This window comes from Diadema setosum, chromosome 17, assembly GCF_964275005.1.
Source record: "Diadema setosum chromosome 17, eeDiaSeto1, whole genome shotgun sequence".
In the NCBI taxonomy this organism is placed as follows: Eukaryota; Metazoa; Echinodermata; class Echinoidea; order Diadematoida; family Diadematidae; genus Diadema; species Diadema setosum.
Genome location: NC_092701.1, coordinates 24,184,621 through 24,206,079, shown reverse-complemented (window position 1 = coordinate 24,206,079; position 21,459 = coordinate 24,184,621). Strand labels below are relative to the sequence as shown.

General features: G+C 36.3%; 1 protein-coding gene across 1 annotated transcript in view; it reads right to left on the bottom strand.

Annotated features, from left to right (window-relative positions):
* Positions 1 to 21,459, bottom strand: part of LOC140240779 (uncharacterized) — a 96,673-nt gene that overhangs the window by 21,187 nt on the left and 54,027 nt on the right. Inside the window, exons 8-19 of the mRNA XM_072320551.1 lie at positions 21,325 to 21,373; positions 20,762 to 20,908; positions 19,630 to 19,731; positions 18,746 to 18,868; positions 17,991 to 18,092; positions 16,602 to 16,689; positions 15,651 to 15,757; positions 10,659 to 10,691; positions 7,703 to 7,744; positions 4,155 to 4,211; positions 3,228 to 3,365; positions 255 to 277 (exon numbers count right to left, since the gene is read on the bottom strand). Coding sequence (XP_072176652.1) covers positions 255 to 277; positions 3,228 to 3,365; positions 4,155 to 4,211; positions 7,703 to 7,744; positions 10,659 to 10,691; positions 15,651 to 15,757; positions 16,602 to 16,689; positions 17,991 to 18,092; positions 18,746 to 18,868; positions 19,630 to 19,731; positions 20,762 to 20,908; positions 21,325 to 21,373 — 1,011 coding nt within the window. The remainder of the gene's footprint in view (positions 1 to 254; positions 278 to 3,227; positions 3,366 to 4,154; positions 4,212 to 7,702; positions 7,745 to 10,658; positions 10,692 to 15,650; positions 15,758 to 16,601; positions 16,690 to 17,990; positions 18,093 to 18,745; positions 18,869 to 19,629; positions 19,732 to 20,761; positions 20,909 to 21,324; positions 21,374 to 21,459) is intronic.

Below are 21,459 nucleotides of genomic sequence, written 5' to 3'. Positions count from 1 at the left end.
AAGTGGTTTATTTCGCAATCATAGAGTACAGTGCCGAATTGAAAAATGTACTGACGTGCAGAGCACATTTATATAACGAGATCAAAGTAAAAATTTCAGCATATCTTTAAATTTGCAAATAGCACCTCACCTGCGAAATTTGCGAAATTAAAAACCTCGCAAAATATTCGGCGTGTACAGTAATATAGGAAATAGTAAACCGCTTGGCAGCTGGATGCCGGGGTGCATTCACACGTTTCCCATTTCATACTCACTTGTCAGCATCTCTGTCTTTGAGCTGTGAAGGAAGCATAAAAGTCCTCGGTCTAAACGCACTCTGATACAAGAGCAGAAGAAGGAAAGGGTCAAAACTAAAAAAAAAAAAAAAAAAAAAAAAGAAGAAGAGAAAAAAATAATCCCATGGAAAAGACATTTCTAATTTCCCTTGGACCGTCAACCATGTCTCTCTTGGAGAGATTAATATTAGGAATCCTGATCCCCTCTTTAGTGATTGCACAGCTATGGAACTCTTATCCATATTGCACAGAATGCCTTTTATCTATACAAGCTTTCCATTATGCCGACTTCTCCATTTCCACCGAGCTTTTTGCCAGAAATTAAGATTTTGCTTTTATCATAAGCAAGAGTCTCTAGACAAAACTTCATACTTTTTGATGTCACTGGCTGAGACAAAATTGAATTCAAGAATCAGATTTCTACTTGTGTCGACATTTAAGCATTTGGGAAGAGTAAATTGCATTTAAAAAATAGACCTCATAAATGACCCATCAATTGTTGTCATAATCAGGAAAGAGAGTTAAGGTTTGATTGTCTAATGGATTGACATCATGCTCACGCAAATGGCCTCACCATCATGCAAATCTGGCAGCTGCGATCCGGTATCCCTGACCACAAAACTTGTCTTTGCCAATGTACATGTATACATCCAAACAACCACTATGAAACAATTTTCATTATGTCACTTGGATGTACATGTAGAGAGTTATATGATGTACACATCATTTTATCTCGAGAGAGACAGTAAGCCTTTTGAATGACAACCTCTGGATAGATTTTTACCTCAGCCCTTGACGCACAATCACTACCAGCCCCATCCCATGACGTATAATGCAACAACTGAAAGTTAATAGAGTACAGCATCAACCATATAGCAGATATCCTTTCAGGTTGGAGGCTCTGTACTTCTAGCGGTTGAAGAGGCAGGATTTTGTACTGACTGGACACATTTCAAAAAGAAGAAAGCCACAAAAACAAAAAAAGTAGGCAAAGGAGAAAGCGCAATTGTGCATTACACTAATAGCAGCTTGATGGGAAAGGCAAGTATTCCATTACAGATTGATGTACTTAGAATGTTGTCACTTCTCTGACAACATGAAGCATGAGTACTTTATCCATTAAACCATAAATACAATCCCCCCCCCCATTGCCTCTTCAAAACTCTCTGTACGCCAGCCGACTCTTCTGATGATTTATAACTTAATAGGATGCACGTCACACTAAAAATTTTTTGAGAGTGAAGCAAATTTGTGCTGACAGCTATAACAGAACAGCACACACTGTAACAGAGCCCCTTTTTGCGACTTCGTTTCTTTCCTGGGAAAGAGAATAATAGCACACTGCTGAATGCCATTTAACAAAACAACAAAAGAAGATGAATATCGTTACTGACGGGTGATGACAGAGCTACTTTAAAAATGGCACTCTCTAATAAATATACCTCAATTTATTTAAATGTGTTGCAAATAAAAATCCTCAATTAGGTGGTGTCAACTCATGTCTCACTTGAAGAGTGTAGACATCTTATGTTAATCACAGTCCCTGTGAGCAGGCTTAGTTCAATACAACAGAAAAAGGAGAAAGAAAGCAGGCAAACATATTATACAAATCAGGCAGATTAAAACTATGGTATATTTAAAAGTCTTCTTCAGATGCAAGCACACATTCTGTGGTTGCTGTGAGAATTGTTTGAGCTCTAATTGAATTCAAATAATTTTACGCTGTTCTGGTAATTAACTCCTCCAGTCCACCTCACATTATGTTAATATAGAGTGTTCATAAGATTTTAGGATGGAGGGGTTCTGAAAGAGTTAAAGTGTACAATGTGTATAATGACAGGCAGACAGACTTCTGGTTTTGAAATGTGAGGAGACTCAACCAGCACAAGCATGATCAGTCAGAAGGTCTGAGGTATTTTATTCTCTTAAAAAAAAAAGGGGGGCAAAACTTTCCTGAATGTAAATCTTTCTGGTTTAAAAAAAAAAAAAAAAAAAAAAAAAAAATTACAAGAGAATTTAGAAAGTCGTATTAGCAGGAGCACAAAGTTTTCAGACTTTATTCGGCCTAAAATACATTTGTGTAAAAATTTATGCAGTTTTGCTGGGCAAACTCAGAAAATCTCTACCAGAAAGTGATTATGCCCCCAATTGTACAGCAAAACATTCTCTCCTTTTCACTGCATACCTTTTTTTGCTTTCTATCTGTCAAAGAAAGATGTGTAATACTCTACTGAAACTTGGCACCTGCAGCTGACCGGACTCTGGCAAACTTATCACACACTGGTTAAAAATGTCAGCATGCTTTAAAGTTTGTGTCTCTTTTTGCAACCCTGAGAGTTAGACTCTTTCCATAAGCTGGTATATTGTAGAGGTAGGTCATTCACACCTTTCCTCACATTACTAAATCTGGAAACTTCTCTATAATGGTGGGAAAAACAATACTATAGATTTCTATTGTAGGGAATATATTCTGATCCCTCCCCCCCCCCCCCAAGAAAAAAAAAATCCAACCATTATTCCTGCTACACAAGGGAAGCATATTCTTAAAGTGACATGGGGTTAGTTGTTTATTTGCTTTATTAAAACTGTATTTTCATAAGATTTCAATAAGGTGTATTTTCATAAGATTTCATACACAATGTTGGAAGACATTATTCTTTAATCATCCGACCCAAAATTCTGTGTTGTTTGCAAAAGAGGTATACAAACTTTCGATTTATCAAATTCAACTACAAAAGTTGTGTGGAGTTCTACTATGAAAGAGGAATTCCAACTACCACTGTCACTGCATTGAGTCTGCCACTGCCAATGGCAAGCTACAACTGCGTATGTGGACACAATTGTCAGCAGTGTTCTGAGGTGGTGAATTTGAGGGGGTTAAACCTGCAGGCCATAGAGGGGTACTTGGTAGAGGGGTACTTGGTGGAGGGGTGGGTGAAGAGGGCATGCTACCTGTGCCGAGGCCGAGGTGGGCTTCTTCCGCGAGAGCACGGGGCTGGAGGTGGGTGAGGAAGGGGTGCTCCGCGCCCCCGAGATGGGGAGAGAGATATCCGGATAGTCCTTTCTCGTTGGGAGAATGTCTTCCGACTCCTGTTGGTAGGAGGGGGGGAGAACACGATCATCAAGCTAGCTCACATTTGGGACATATTTGTGTTGCATCTTCAGGCGAACAATTACATACATGTACATCAGGAGAATTCTTACTTTCACCTTTATGTGAAAACATGAGAATGTTCCTTTAGTGTTTTTTTTTTTAAAGCTAAGCACATGGTTCTCTATTCTAGTGGTGAGAGCACATATCACACTACAACATGAACACATTCAGCAGAATCTTCTAACCTCAAAGTCAAGTTTGCATACATAAAGATGATGATAATACAGCTGAATCCTAACAAAAGCGTGTATCACAATCAGGAGGGAGCTGACACTGGCAAAAAAAAAAATATATACACGATGTATATATGATTTATTACATCTCTGTTAAAAAAACAAAAACAACTTCTTCTCAATTGCCGAAACACCTCGGTTCTTGTCTCAGTAGCCAAGAAATTATGAAATTTGTAATTGTAGTGGCAAGGCATTTATGTCTTCACTTGCAAAAACTCTACAACAGAAATAAACTTTGTTCTAATTAAACACGGACTATTTTGGTACACTCAACAAAATTCATCTTTCCGAGTAGTAAGAGAAGGTTGCAAACTTGACGTGTTAGAAACCTTCTCAGTCCTGCTGTACATTATTATTCAAACATGTTATATTTTTACATTGTGATGAACACATGATTTTTTCCTTGAGTCTTCAGGAACATAAAGAAAAGCTGAAAAACAAAATAAGGAGAAAAATATAAGAAAAGCAAGCAAAATTGGAGAGGAATCTCACCTTTGGTTTAAGCTTGTCCCTCACAGTATTAAGCCTCTTCCCTGCAAAATGCTTCGTCTGCAAAATGGAAAAGTTTTAATCCATTTTCAATTTGATGCATGCAAAGGGGACTCTGGCAAAGCCCTATAGGCCAGGTCAGCTGATAAGAGGGTCGCTCAGTAATGCTGAAGGTGTATACAGTATTGTTGTTGTAATGTCAATTTGTGTTTGCTCCTATTACAAGTTGATCGACCTTTGACACATTGCACTTTTTTTTTAACTCTGAGAGCCAGTGCCTCTTATTTGCAAATGAGGCAACCAACAAAAGGTCACCAGATCAGAATTTCTATGTTCAGATCAGATTCCAAAAGAAGAGATTCTCAGCTTTAAACAAGGTAAAAATCACCAGAAATAGATGCTAATAGCTATTTGGAAAATTTACATATTCTTTTTCTTTTTTTTTTTTTTTACTTTAAAAGAAAACAGCTCTGAAGGTAAAGATCTGCTACAGAATCACTGACTTATTCTTCATTTTGCCCCCCCCCCAAAAAAAAAAAATGATTAAAAAATCCAGTTGAAGGGACTATCAGATCATGTTCATCATACAAACTCCATTAATGGCCAGTTTCAAAATATTTCAAAGTTCAGTTGGAATTGGGTGTTTGGCAGATTCTTTTGTGGTTATTTTTTTGGTTGGTTTTAACATGCACTTCGAAATGTCTTTTTTTGGGGGAAAATGGAGAAAACATCTTATATGGAAAAAGCATGCATCTTCATTAATTGTGCAGAAACCAAGTACACTAACTTTCACTCTGTTTTTATGCTTTCAAACTTCAAATTTACATGTGATATGAATTACTCCTTCAGCAAATACCAAAACGTGGAAATCTACACTGTTGATCAGAAATAAGCATATTCATTTCAAGCCTACCAAAAATTGATGAATAAAGTTTGGGGGGGGGGGTCGTGACACAAGATAATCACATACGGGTAAAACGGCATACAAATTCCATATGCAATAGTGCAATTACAGTGATATACCTTTTGCAAGCTACTAACCACAGGAAGCAGAATTGTTGTAACCCTTTATGTGCCAGCTGTTTGGGGTTGTAGGACTGATGCCAAAATGGCCCTGTCTGGTATTGGATATGCTTTCAAGCAAAACACATTAAAGCAACTTATAAATCGGTGTCAATACCAGTCTTCAGAGTGCGACTTTGACACAGCTAAAAAAACCAGATGATGAATGCATTTTAGGATGGATTCACCTATTTGTGCAGCACCTTCCCCACGGTGCAAACAATACCAAAAATAATAATAATAATAATAATCAACTAGAAATGTCGTGATGGCGACTGATGCCTCCGCCATAATGCATGATTCTCCCAATAGGTGTATAGTACAATGTCTTCACAATGTGTAATGACAGTTTCACATAACTGGCAAAATATCGAAATGACAGGTTTGTCAGAAATATCTGGAATGTTCACTTTCCATAATCTGGGTTTGCTATAATTGTCTATTAAAGAGTGCAGGTACACATATTTAAGGGATTGAAAGTTTTTACTTGACTTCTGACCGACCTTATTACAGAATGTGCTATAAGTTTATGCATTGAGTATGATTTTCAAGGTATGAAGAAAGAGTGTAATTACAGTACTACATATATCTTTTTTTTTTTGTCATTTAAACCTGACCTTTGACCCTTAACCTTTGACCTTTGACCTTCTGGCTGGAAATTTCCAAGAGAATCTCCATTAAGTAATACATGTAAAGATTGAATTTTAAAACTAATAATGCAATCATTGCATAAACTAGTATATGAGGGAAATAGTAACATTTTGAGGAGTTGACCTTGACCTTTGACCTCTGACTATTGACCCATGACCCCTAAATTCCCTAGATAATCCCTGCCAGTCAGTACATGCATATGTACCAAGTTCCACGAAGATACATTGAACCATTTGCGATAAAAGTGATATTGTAACATTTTCACCTAACCATTGACCTTTTGACCTTTGACCTTATGACATGAAACTCTCTCTGGAGAATCTTTACGCAGTAGTACATGTCTACACTAAGTTTCAAGAAAATAACTGCGGGCATTGCATAGATATGGGGGAAATAGCAACATTTGTAGCATTTGACCTTGACCTTTTGACCTTTGACCTCTAGCCAGTGTCACTAAAATCTACTCAACTAATTGTCCCATCATACATCATCCTTGGACCAACTTTGGTGAAAGCTGCTTCATCCAGTTTTGAGTTATCATGTAAACAGATAAATTTTAGGATTTGACCTTGATCTTTGACCTTTGATCTCTGTCCGATTTCACTGAAAGACTAAAAAAGTAATTGTCCCATCATACATCATCCTCAGACAAAGTTTGGTGAAATTTGCTCAATCCAGTCTTGAGTTATCGCGTAAACGGACGCAATTTCATGATTTGACCTTGACCTTTGACCTTTAGCTGATTTCACCCAAAATCTAATCAAATCACTGCCCCATCATACTTCATACTTGGACCAAGTTTGGTAAAATTCCAGTAAATATTATTCAAGTTATCGCGTAAACGAAAGCGGACAGACGTACGTACAGACGTACGTACGGACGGATGGACAACCCGAAAACATAATGCCTCAAGCACCACTTCGTGGCGGAGGCATAAAAATTTAAAAAACAGCGGGAAAAAAGAAACAATACCAAAGCAATATGACTTGCTTTGAAAGGGGAATTTCTGACCAGTTAAAAACAAGTCTGAAAAGAAAAAGCATAAGGCAAAAAGAGAAAGAGCGAAATTTTGTTAGTGCAGTAGTGAAAATTTAACCGAATTGGATAAAGATTTAAAAAGTTATGACATTGTTAAGTTTTCCTAATTTTTCACAAAACAAATCTTGAACAGTCAATAGTCAATATAGATGGTATAATGGAAATGAGTGAGCTGATGATGATGTCCTCATCTCAAAATTTTCAATTGATTGGGTAAAAAAAAGAAAAAGAAGAAAAGAAAGAAAATCTTATATTCTTTTGCTAAAAAATGTGACACAATGTTATTCCTGGCTAAATAACTTCAAACCAATGATCAATTAAAGATATACTATCTTCTATATATACACATCAGATAGTATATCTATGTATACTAGATATACATGATCAGCAAGATATACCTTCATATACTAATTTCATTTGAACAAAATGAAACAACCCCCCCCCAAAAAAAAAAAAAAAACCAACTTCTAGAAATTTCAAGACTTCATTTTCAAACTACAAGGTAGGTTGTGAGGCTAAGACATCCATCAACTCACTCATTTCCATATTTGCAGTGACTGTTCAAGAACTTTCACATAAGAATTAGCAAAACTTCTTAATTTCATAACGTCTTTCATTTTGATCTGAATATTTTGATTTTGACAAAATTTTCACTCTTGTGCTTGTGAATTGTTATATTTTCTTTTCAGATCAACTTTAAGCTGGTCGGGCATTCCTCTGTAATATGTAGGTATTCACGTGGCACATAAAGGGTCTTGAAATGAGGGTGATGCCAGCACCAATGCCATGAGTTTCTTTACCTGATAGAATGCATCTTTCACCGCTTGTGGGTTCACATTGACCTGTGCGAAAAGAGCATTGATTCGATGCAATCATTGAAATGACTGAAATGAGAGACAACAAACGATTACAAAAACAAAAGCAACGAGAAGCGCGGGGGATATCCCCGACGAAGAAAACTGCAACGAGGCTCAACAGTGAGGAGAGTCGCACATCATGAAAGGTTAGCCTTGGTTTCATGAGAAATGCAATGTGGAGTTACATAAATCTGGCGAATTGTTATTGGAAGTAGTTACCCCAACATCGAGACAAAACATGCAGCTTTAATGAGGACAACACCAACAAGCTTGATTAGATGCAACGAGCTGGTTAACTGGAAGTTTTGATGACACGCGCAAAAGCATGCATAAAACGGGACAAGAAATGCACTGAAACACACACACACACACACACACACACACACAAACACAACAAACATTCGACGTTCATAACCACTGATGAAATACAGTACAGTAACTGCTCTCATCAAAATTTCAGACTAAGGACCTTAACTAAAATCCCACTAGAAAGAGCTTATAAGTCAGGATGCAGATAAGAGGTTTAATGAGTGGAAAATTGAGACACAAAAATACACTTTTCAAAAATGCATGAAGGAAGGCTTTAATATCAATGCATTCCATTACAACTGTACCCATATTTGGCAGCAATGAATATCTTGCCTTCATAAATTCAATACAGACACTGATCTTTTTATCCCACTACAAGCCACTACCTCGGCATTTTGATGCATCAATCTTCCAAGCTTTCCTTTACATAGTTTCTCTTCCTGAGGTTTTGCTTTATTTCTATAAAAAAAAAACCTTGAGGAACACAATCTAATCCCTTGAATGACAAGCTGAAATTGAAGCTGATAAGCCAGGATTCAATCCAATAGTATGGTATTATCTCAAACATAGTTTGGGCTGGAATAATGCATCCTTTATCAGTCTGCACAGGCAGATGGTAAACGTCTACAGGTCAAGTGCCTCATCTAAACATGAAATGACCCTTGCATACAATCTTATACAGTACATTGAACGTTACACTGAATGTGAGTAAGCTGGGTTACATGTATAGGGTATGTAAGAATACATTGTATGCTGTATATTTCCTTGAGCAATGAACCTTTTTCTCTTTCTTCTCAGCACTTAGAGACATTTTAATGTAATAAACGCTTTATGAATATTATGAATTATTGTTATTATTATTATTATTATTATTATTATTATTATTATTATTATTATTATTGTTATTATTATTATTATTCATTGGTAGTAGTAGTAGTAGTAGTAATAGTAGTATCATTATTATCATTCACTATTATCATCATCATCATTAATATCATAAAGTCACTTCAACAAAACTTTTATTTGCAAGTGAGATGGGAGAAGGCGGCATTGGGTTGAGGGGTAAGGGGCCGACAAAGAAAGTTTTTTTGTTTTGTTTTTTTCAAACAGAAATAGCATCATTGCAAGTGTCAAGTGACAGCAGATGCAGAATTGAATAAAGAATATTCAATAAACGGTAATGCTGCCCTTTTAACAAGAAGAATCAACGTCTTTTAGTCTTGAAGCCCTTCCTTTCGAACAAGGAAGGTTAAGAGCCTTTACAGCATGAAAAAAAAAAATGCTCATGTCTTTCCAAGATATTGGCACTAAAACAACAGAAAACAGCTAAAACTGTACATAATAATACTTGATATGAATAAAGGTCAACAAAGAAAAACCTAGTGAGTTTTTTCCACAAGCCTAAATGTAGTATTTCATACTGATATTTGACCCACACTACACTTAAAGCAAAGACCATCTTAGAAAAAAGAAAAAAGAAAATGACAAAAGTGTGGTGCAATTTCTTGGGACCTCAGGGAGCATTTCTCTTACAAAAAAAAAGGATATAATAAAAATTTGTATTTTTAAAACAAAACACTGATTTGATAGTCAACAGAGAAAGAAATGTTTTCATGCAGAAGAAGTGACATATTCAGCCTGTACATTGCCAAATTGTGTACAAAATCTTAAAAGATGCACTTGCTTGCCAAAAAAACAAAGGGTAGCCTACAAACAGAGCAAATGGTTACAGCGACACTGAATTACTCTGCTGCCCCTAACCTTGAGGTCTTTCCAAAAAACAAACAAACAAACAAACCAGAAATCAACAAAACTGATGGCATTTAAGGCACATCAGTGACAAAGCAGCCTTGCCGGTAACCATAAGAACAGCATCATAGCAACAAACATGCAGTGAAGCATTCTCTCATTCTTTTTTTTTTTTTTTTTTTGGTTGTAGTTGATAGTTTGCCTTTCCTTTGACATGCCGAGGTGGCTTCATTTTTGGAGCAAGACAGTTGGGATTTGGACAGGACATCACTTAACCCATTATTTGACCATTAATCCAAAAAAACTCATTTTCAGCAAAATTGCAGATACAAGGTCTTATCACCCCAGCGACGATATCCTCCCTCACCCCCCCCCCCCAAACCTTAACTACACCGTGTAACTGATGATAACAAAATTGAGTCTTCATCCCAAGTAGGCCCCAGCCAAATATCTTTTTTAAAAAAAATAAAGAAAGAAGCAAACTTGCACTTGACATGTACTGAATAGGGCTGAATGATACCCAGCAGAAAGCAAGAAAGACACACAGAAAACAGTCACAAAAATCGTTTTGCCCATACAATGATTTTTTTCCCCATTTAAATCACAGCATCATGCTAAGTAATGATATGACAATGAATACACTGCATTGTTGCCATAGTTACTGGGAGTCCAGCTATAATTCATGCCCTCATTGAGACCTTTGAAAGAGTGATAATAAATACATTTCATTTCTATTCTCTAGCTATGCTCTATGATTTTTTTCATTTTTTTTTCATGTTTTATCTTTGCTTTTGTTTTGTTTGTAAAGAGGGTATCTATACAATATGATACTCCAACTTACAGGGACCTTCAGATTCCCTTGAGCCTGTATGACCTAGAACAGGGAAAACATTGGAGAGGAATGAACATACAGTGACAAATAATCAAGACTGTCTCGCAGTTATACACACACACACTGGAGAGAAATACTAACTCGGCATGACCAGCGGTATGTACCATACCACTTCACCACCTTCACCCATTTGCCACGTGCAGCCCATAATACGGTGTGGCACTTTTGTGATTTGCACTACAGCAAAATCAGTACAGATGATGGTTTTCTGATGCACTGTGTATGGCAAAGGTTAGTATATGTGTATAGTAGCATACCATGAAGGAGCATGATTAGTGAATGTAATGATAGACATAGCTCAGGCAAGGACACAGTGTAACGTAATACACTAGTACCTAAATGATTCACTTCATATGATAAGAATGATTTAGTGACTGAAAAAAGAGACCATGACGGACCAATGATGTTAGCGCAGGCGTGAATGTTGGCTGGTGATGGAGATTATGCAGACATGGAAATATTACACCAGAAAGCTAAAGAAACGAACCCTATATTCCTTCTCCTGAATAACGACTCTCGTTGCGATGCAAGAAAGGGGAGAGTGAAGGGGAGGTTGATGTAAAAATCCATTCTCCACTTTTTACTTCTTCCACTGTGCAACAAGACAGTCAGCTTTTAAAATATTCCCTCAGTTCTTTGCACTTTTCTAACCTAAGAAGAAAATGGCCTTAGCAAAGAAGAAAATGGCCTTAGCAGGCTCTACCAGTGGCTAAATCTGCAAGAATTTAAGGTTGCACCAGGATTTTTCTAGCTTTTCAGCAGAGTGAGTGCACTTGCTAAAAACTAATAACAGACTATACCAAATACCCTCACTGTAAACTTAACACAATAAAAAAAGAATGAAAGTACTCTATTTCCCAAGTGTATTCTATGTACCATACTCTGTATCTACATAAACCTCCTCCTCAAAAAAAAAAAAAATATATATAACTAGAATTCAATTCATTCTTTTTACAGACGTTACCTGTAATCCACCACCAACATGAAATTTACTTTAAAACAGAAAGTTCATAACAAAGGCTTGAAGCTTTTTAATGACATCTACAACTTATAAACACATACCAGAAACATTAAAATGAAAACTAAAACAAACACATATAAGACCCAAAACAGAAGCCTATCCAAAACTGTGCAAATATTCAGTAAATATCATTTCAAATAGAGTCTCTGAGAGCAGTACATTGGATTGATATTTGAGATCTGAGATGGAGGGGAATTGCATTTATTTGTACCAACTGCAAACCCTGAAAATGCACAACACAAACTTTTAACACTTTTGATGTTGCCCCTTTTCTTTAAAAAAAAAAATGAATTACTACTTCCCATATTTAAGCATACACAAGATGAAATAAAGAAAAGAAAAGAAGAAGACTGTTGAGAAAAGCAGCTTGTCTTTCAAAGCTATGGAGCTATGATTTCTGGTGTACTCTAAATGACTCTAACAGCAGCTGCAAGAATGTTTCTTTTTTTGTCAACTGGTAGCTAAATGAACCTCTTGTCTTGCCTTATTCTTGTTGTCAGTGCGTCGAACCTGAATTGTTGTGGTTGTTGCGAAGAAAACCACACACACTTGTGAATATTCAGGACATAATCAGAAGCATGGTATTGCCACCTCCATGATAACGAAAACATTCCGTGAAAAATTCCATTCTGCCTTGTATTCTTAATGAGTATTCGGAGACAAATTCTATTAATCATCATCATCATCAACACATCTGATACATAAAATTTAGTTTTGCCATTATGGCAAAGAAACACAAACTTTCAGATGATGACCTACTGGCATTGCATTTTTTCTTTTTCTTTTTCTTATAGATGATAGTATACATATAAATGGAATCAATAAGAGATGAGCCAATCTAAATATATATGTCTGTAAAAAAAAATTTGGTGGTAGCATAAATATGAAAAACATAAGACAACAAAAATGTCTGAGGAAATCTTGACACAAGATGGTTTATAATCAACTTAAAATGTGCAATATATTTGTCATGGTAATATGTGATTCATATAGTACATGCTCTACAGTATCTACGATAAGATGTGTAGATATTGTCTGACTATAAAGATTTCTACGCCAGAAGTTATTGTGCATACCATTACAGAGAAGCTAAGTGGTAAATTCAGAGAAAGACAGCTGATTCATGGTTGCTAAATGTGTTTATCATATTTTTTTTTTGTAATGGATGCCTTAAAAATAAACAATAGGCTTTTATGATTTTATGATATTAAGTACTTTCTAATCTGCACAAAACATAACATGCTATCACTAATCTCATTTTTCTTCAGACATCCCACGAGGCCTGCTACTGTCAATAAACAACACATCAACAATAGGGAGCTTTAGATTTTAGACGCGCGGACGTTCAAAGGGAAAAAAACATGGTCTGAGCGTGCGCAGAAGCGCACGCTCAGAACATGTTTTTTTTTTCCTTTGAACGTCTGCACGTCTAAAATCTAAAGCTCCCTAATTGCTTTACTATCAGTGATGATGAGCTCTGTTTCAAATGACCAACTCACAGTGGCTTTAGGATTATCTTCCACTCCTTTCTGTGTGTGCATTGAATGCCAGCTCACTGTACATGTACAACATCTCCACTCACATGGCAACTTGATAGATCCTCATTTCTTGTTTACTTTTGTTACATCTATTTACTATCTTATGCAACAAGTGTCATAAAAGTATCATCAAGATGATATGGCTAAAAAAAAAAAAGAAAGAAGAAGATTGAATCTAAAGTAGTGTTCACTATTGATTACTAGCAGCGGAAAACTCCTCCAAACATGTTTTATCATCAGGTGTGTTAAAACAGAAGAAAAAAACATAATTCATTACTGCCATCATTGATATTGAAATTTCTCTATAAATACAAAGAAAAGTGTCCTAGGTATTACACTGTCATGAAAAAGAAGTAACATGTATAACACTGTATGTATGTGCCTTGAGCACACTACAGAGTGGAAATGGTGCCATATAAATCATATGCATTATCATTACTATTACCATTATAATTAATCAACTAAAATAAATCCCAGTGAAATCAATGTCAATAATATAAAATGGATAATACAACATTGTGGGTTACAATTAGTATGATCAATGAGATTAGGGTATAACAACAGCATGATATAAGAGGTAAGCTATATGACATAATAACATATTTGACAAACATAACATTCACATGATTTGACATATCAAAACCTCTAAGGGGGAGGGCAATATTGGGATATAAAAATAATGGAGTAAAGTTTTGGAACTGCAAAGATTCAAGAACATCAAGTCAGCTAAAAGCCCCTGATGGGAACAAAGGAAATTTGCTTCGTTGTAGATATATTATGGTTTATTTCAGTCTAAAGCAATAAGTACAAGCAATATTTTGACCAAATAACTCTAACTAGAAATAATTCTCATAGATCTGGGATTACATTTGTTTTATGTTATTCAGATCATTGTGACAAACAAGGTAAAATGCAGACTGGTCTTTCATTTTGACTTCATACGCCTGCCAACTGTCTCTATGTTTATTTTGAAAATGGAGCATATGCAAATTTTGTCTGCCACGGATGGAAGCTGCTTATTCTCCAATTCCGACTTTGAAATCCTTCCAATTCACACGAACTTAACCCTATTCTAACTGGGGGGGGGGGGGGGGGGTCAAATTGACCCCCCCCCTCGACGTTTCGCGCCACGATTCCGCAACGCGCAAAGATTTTGCCGCGTCGTTTCATGACTTTTTTCATTGAAGTCTCCCGCATATTTTGAGACCAAATTTGCAACGTCCGGGTACACCGTTCTGAAGTTATGCGATGTTTTGCATATGCATGTCAACCCGAAAACCGCTCAAATTCATGATTTCGTGTGCAAATCCAATGCAAACTGTGTTTTTTTGTTTAATTGATATAAATTACATTATTTCAACTTTTAACCATTGAAATAAATCAATTCTAATGTAGATAAGCTTGAAAAAGTGCCTCCAACAAATTTTGGCAAAAAAACAATAGAAAACAAAAGATCGAAAAAACAATAGAAAACAAAAGATCGAAAAAACAATAGAAAACAAAAGATCGAAAAAACAATAAAATACATAAGAAATTAACAAAACAATAAAAAACAAAAGAAAATGATTTTGAGTGCACTATTTTTTTACAAGAAAATTGTTTGATGTGTCTTGAGGAACTCTGACACAAAAATTTAATAATCCTTCAGTCTTTTTGATGGAGTTATAGGTGAAAATATGATTTCATGCGTTAATTTGCATAATTAATTTATTAAAAAATATGAAATCAACATTTTTCTATTGTATGACCATGTAATCTTGTAGTTGACATCCGGCTCTATGTTCAGGCAAAATTTTGCGGCGATTGCGCGATCGGCGGCCGAGATCTGAAGGGGGGGTCAAATTGACCCCCCCCCCCCCCCCCAGTAAAAACTTGGTCTCAAATAGCCCAGTTAGAATAGGGTTAAACTATACAAATATAGCATTCATGAGACAGAAAAGCAGTTTCTTCAGTTCTTGATACATGTAATTCTTGATGTGATCAGTATTGCTAAACTCAGCAGATGAAACACCAAAACAACCAAAAACATATTTTGAAGAAAAGAAAAATATTGGTTTAATTGAAAATGGAAAAACTGCACATACATGTACTTTATAGGATGCTAAGTCAAATTTCAGAAGACAATTTTCAGAATACAACATATTTTTCATCTACAAAACATATTTTTTTCCAAATTTTGCTAGGAAAATATAACATACCAAATATGGTGGGGGTTTTTAATTCCAAAAATATACTTGTCAATAGCTCTGTATGAGTTTTGGATTTTGCAGCATATCAGGTAGTGTTAAGCCTTACAGTAGCATTTTAGGAAAACATTTCTTTTCATCGAGCCGAGCCAGAATGGCATATGGTTCAGAGAATTGGTCACCACGGCAACTTTACCTTGTCCTTGGCATCCCTGACATTCTCCTTGACCCGTCCGTACAAGTTTGTGCTCTTTAGCTTGGCCTGGTTCAGCTTCCGTTTGAAGTTGTCCTGCAACTTGGAGCCTAGACAGACACACACACACACACAACGAGAAGACAAGCAATAATCAGACTTCCCAAAATTTCTTACTGAAAACTTGAAAACTAGGGATGGCTTGCCTAAAAAGTATAAATGAAAGAGCAGGTTTCATAGGAGTGTGCGTACTAAAATTATCAAGAAAATTAGGAAACTCATACTGAAACAAGAGCTGAGAACAGAATGGTTGGGAGGTCTGAATAATGACCTGCCTGAAACAAACATGGAGGGGCTACACAGACTTGTGAGAGAACATTCCTACTGAGGGCTGCTTTCTCAAAAGAATCTGTTTGAGTGGTTCCTGAACAAAAGAGATATTTTCTTGTTTTAATTCAGCATTATCAGTGTGAGTTTGTTTCAGACAAACGATTGTCACACTAAGGACAAAAGCAGATTTCTCTATAAACTATCAAAACATGTGTATTTTGCTTGTCAAATTTAGTTCTTATGAAAAAATGGCCAACTTGCTGATGGAATCATACCCTCATCATCTGACAGAATAATTCGGAAACAGTTCTCTACAGCATCCAGCGCTTAGAAATTTTTCGACTGCAAATAGTACCCTAGGGGTGTCAATGTGTGTCGATTTTGTACAAACTGTTGAATGAGACTGTCCAAGAAAGATTGCAATGTGAACAATAGGTGCGTTTGGTCAACACCTGTAAATTCTGTACAGATATAAAATATTAGCATCATTGATGACATATCAACAGACAGTGTCCAAATTTGCGCACCTCACGAGAAAGAAGCCATAGATTCATCTGTCAAATGTGATGTAATTGTTACAACTGGTGTAAGGAATACCACTTGGGAGAAAGGCATGATTTTTACCCGAAGAACTTCTGCTGTCCAACTCCTCCTCGAACAGGTCCTCCATTGATGTCTCCAGATTTAACGCCGCCACGCGGCTCTCTACAAACTGCACGTTGACGGCGGGGAAAAGAAAAGATTAGCGAAGCATATTATTGGCATGTTTACATCTTGGGAACATTACTTTATAATCATAGAACAGTTCAGTTACAATCAAAAGAGAAAATTATACATCAGACTTGCTAGTAAAATCAATGTTATTATATAAACCATTTCAAAAGAAATTTGATGTCACTATTAAAAGCCTCTTCGTGTTATGTCTTTGAAAATTCTACTTTTATTTCCATTTAAAAATTCCATTCACCTTTCATACAAACAGAAAGTCAATGGTGATGACGGAGCAAAAAAAAAAAAAAAAAAAATCCCTTAAACACCACAACAATTATTAGGTCTACAAACTGAAAATGCATCATCATGTGCCTGTTTCATTTTCAAAGGCAAATTCATGATATTGTGGAAATGATCATGCATGAAATGATTAGATTTGAGGAATTTTCCCTCTTACAGGAACTCACTTGAAATGGCAAAAACAACAGCAGCATAAACAACAGCAAAAGATAGTGAGAAATTTTGCACAATCTAGCATACCATATTATAGAAAGTTTTCTAAGACTACTGGATTGTCAATTGTCATTACTGTGGGTATCTACAACAGCACACTTAGCTGTGTAATCATCATTATGCTAATGCTGGAGTGATGTTGCTTGTTTGCACTACAAACAGAAACTACAATGTGACTTCAATTTCGCCTGTCAGGATTCCATTCTTCTCTTTTCCAAGGTGTACCAGAACATAAACACCTTTTGTGTGTGTGTGTTTTTTTCTTTTTAGAGAAGTCACAAAGAATACTACTGAGAAAGTGAAAAGTCAAGTATATCCAAACATACTTCCAAACTTTGATACCAATACCTCTTAATCATGACAATTTTGAGATACAAATCGGATCCCATATTAGATAATTTACAGTAAAATTGTTACACATCTTTATTTCTTTTTTATTTATTTATTTATTTTTTGGGGGTGCAGCTTTCGTTTGTTTTACATTAATTCGTAATTTCCCAAATTTGTTCGTCTGCTCCAATGTCTCTCATGGAAGACCACATTTTCTCCAAAAGCTGAAGTATAATGTACAATTATGTAAGCCCACTGAGCTTGCTTATGTTTCATTTGCTAACTCATTGATTTTATTCTTATTATTTAAGTTTATCATTTTTGTCATAAATCCTGGATGGGGGGGGGGGGGGGGGGGGGGGCTGGGGATGGGGTGTTGGTGTCGAACCCCGAGTTGTTGTTCTTGTACTTGTTCTTGTTCTTGTTTTATTCACCCAATCTGCCAGATCAGTTGCTCACCTGGGTAAAGTGCTGAAGCTGTAGTACCATCTTTCGGAAGGGAAGCTCATGCTTGGGGCTGGTGGCCAAAAACTGGTCTCGATCAAAGACTATCTGCCCATCCTGCATCAGCAATAAAGGAAAAGAAAAACAAATAAATAATAATAATAATAATAATAATAATAATAACAATAATAATAATAATAATAATAATAATAATAATAATAATAATAATAATAAGTAAATAAAAAAAAAGAAGATGATGGCAATGATGATGATAGTAGCAGTGGTACTACTACTACTACAATCACTTTGTAAACTACTTCTAATATACCACTACTTGTACTTCTTTTATTGCTGCTGCTTCTACTACTACAACTACTGCTACTACAGTTGTACATGTACTACTTAAAACTACTACTATAACTTCTACTACAAGTACAACTATTACTACTACAAGTATCAGTACTAGTACACTGTACTTCAACTACTACTACTACTACTACAACTACTACTACTACTACTACTACTTCTACTATTTCTACTAGTACTACTAACTGCTACTGCTACTGCTCCTACTACTAGTACCCAACTACTTCTACTGCTACCATTACTACTATCACTGCTACGTATTACCATGACTATTACTACTACCACTACTATTACCACTACTTCAAATATAACAAAAACAAAACTTGTATTCACATATTGCGTACAAGTTTCTACTATTACAAGAGCCACACATCAAGGGCCAACAAGCACACAGGAAGAGTCACCTCTAATTTCAGCGCATCCTTGTAGCTACCCAGGAGGTAGACTATCGTCTTGAGAAATGACCTGGCCACGCCATCGCCGCTGACCTGGCTGGAATTCTTGAGGTTGTGTTTCAGCTGTGTTACCTAGAGGAAGCAGAGAGGCAAATGGAGGAACACATCAATAATACTCAATGCTCGAGGAGAAAATACTGGGGAATGTGTTGCTAAACATGATCAGTCTTTGCTGGTACAAATCAAGATTCAAGATTCAAGATTCTAGATTCTTTATTGTCTGATGAAATACAGAAATTTGCATATTTTACAGAAAATAGATCGGTGTCTTCTTTAGAGATTGATTTTTGATAGCCATGTGCTCATACGTGTCCAATTTTTGCAGTCTTCATGCGTAATGGGACAGTTAAGGATGTCAGTATGCATGGATAATATCATGTATATTCATAATCTCAATTCTGCATTCATAAAAACCTGTTTTGAAATGGCTGAGGTATGCAAAAACAAAGAGGCCCTAATAAAAGGTGGAACCATCCTCTTATCAAGACCACTTTGTTTTGCTTTGTTTTTGGATATCTCAGCCATTTCAAAACTGATCTTCATCAAATAAACTTTGAATTCCTCATAGAATTGTATGCTCTTTCATATTTCATATAAGTGGTTTCTAACTATCTCGCAAAAAGTCAAAACCTGAATACCAATCTCAACCAAAAACTACAGTACCATCCCTTTAACTTACAGATGAGATAGCATAACAAGATATGGACACTTTCATTATCATCATACAGTTTTCAACAAATGGAATCCGACAGATATGGAAACACTGCTCTTTTGTTAATGGAATAACAGTTCCCACTACCTAGCTGACAGACAGCACTGCCTGGCGTACTTACTGCTTCATAGGGAAGTGTTTGCAGATCGTCGAACGGCGTCTCTATCGAGTTGTTATCAGCGTCCAGAATGACTACCTCATCGAGGGCCATCCTTCTTACTTGCTGTTGGAACAAAGATCATTTAAAAAAAAAAAAAAAACTTACATCAAAACATTTCATAATTTCAGAATATTGATGATCATAAGTACCTGAATGATTTATCCCTTGAAAACATCTTCCATCAAGATAAACTAGTAAAGGCTTCTTTCTGAGTACATATCTATTGGTTTTATTGCTATCAAACTTATCTACTCAAATTTGAAAGAGTTAAAAGTCTGAATTAGGATCTGAAAACCAGCTGTTGTTCAAATAGCAGTATCTCAAAATGTTTGAAGTTTGAACTGATGATGTAAATGTGAATCATGAACCAATTACATGCCTACGTTAAAATGTGGCAACTTTGGAGCATCAAAAAATGGGTTCATATCCAATTTCATTTTAGAATAGATATTCCAGATTTGAATGCAGGTGCGCAGTTCCCTTAAATGGGCAGTGACAAATACTTTTTCTTTTTTTCTCTCTTTTTGTTTTTGCAATAGGATGCATCAAAATGAAAATAAAAAAGAATACAAAATCAAAGCAAAGCATTTAAAGCTATATTGGTTGGTCAGAAAAAAAAATCCATGATACTGCATTTTTTCTAATATACTCTTTTCACACTGGGGAAGCCCTGTCTAAGATGCAAAATCCATTTGCATGCTACTTCCTTGGATAAGGATTATTAGCGAGTTTTCGCAAGCACGACGCTGGTTGAGCGTGCCATGTGCAAAATTTGTTTCTGCGCATGATCAAATCCGAGAAACATCCCATCCTGGGGAAAACAAGTACGGTACTCGGCAAAAATAGCGTTCGGTCCCGATGCCGGGCAAGATTGAGCCAGCCAGCCAGTCAATCAGCGATCTTGTTCCTACACCTCCGTCCTAACGGGAAAGCGAAACTGTTTAGATATGGGGACGGGAGTCCGAGTGCGGGGACTGTCACAGCTGATTGCTTCCACGTACTCTCGGTCTTCCCGTCATGTAGCGAAAACTCCCTATTATTAATTTGATAGCAGACAAATGATGTCAGCACCAATACCAGACAGTTCTCTCACCTCCATGAAGGAAGAATGAACGCCGATAAGGAAGGGCATAGGTGCCGAGCAGTAGTCGATCAGGTGCGAGGGGGTGACAGGAATGTAGATGTGCTGCCAGTGGAGGGGGTACAGCATCGAGACCGCTCCGTGGACACAGGCCGCTAACTGCAGTATCGGGAGAAAAATCTCTCATTTGAAGTTGAAGTTCATGGTAACCATTTTTGTGCTCTTGCCTAAACGCACATATATCTGGAAACTACTTTAATTTATTTTCCACCTTAAAATTTAATTCTTTGTGAAAAGTAAATATTCCTTTGACTTGCTACTGACATATGTTGAGGGTAATACTATTGCCCCTTCTTTCTGAAAGAGGGAAGTCAAGTGCTCTTTCTTTCTATTATGCTGGAAAAATAAAAATATATTGAATTTTCTTTGTATCGTTGACCATGCGAAACAACACAAACTGTAGTGGTCTTCTCATCCAGCAATGGCAGCACCAAAACTTTACTGAAACTTTGCTGCATTCCCCAAATGTACACACACACTTGGGTTGGTGTCATTCTCCTTAAAAAACAACTTACCCTGTGTAACCTGTTGGATGTGATGAGTACTCTTCTCTCGTGTAACAAACTGACCAGGAAAAGAGAAAATAAGATGTTGCATTGTGTTAGAAAGCACATAAAATGTGATGTGTTCATTAATTATGCCTGTACACA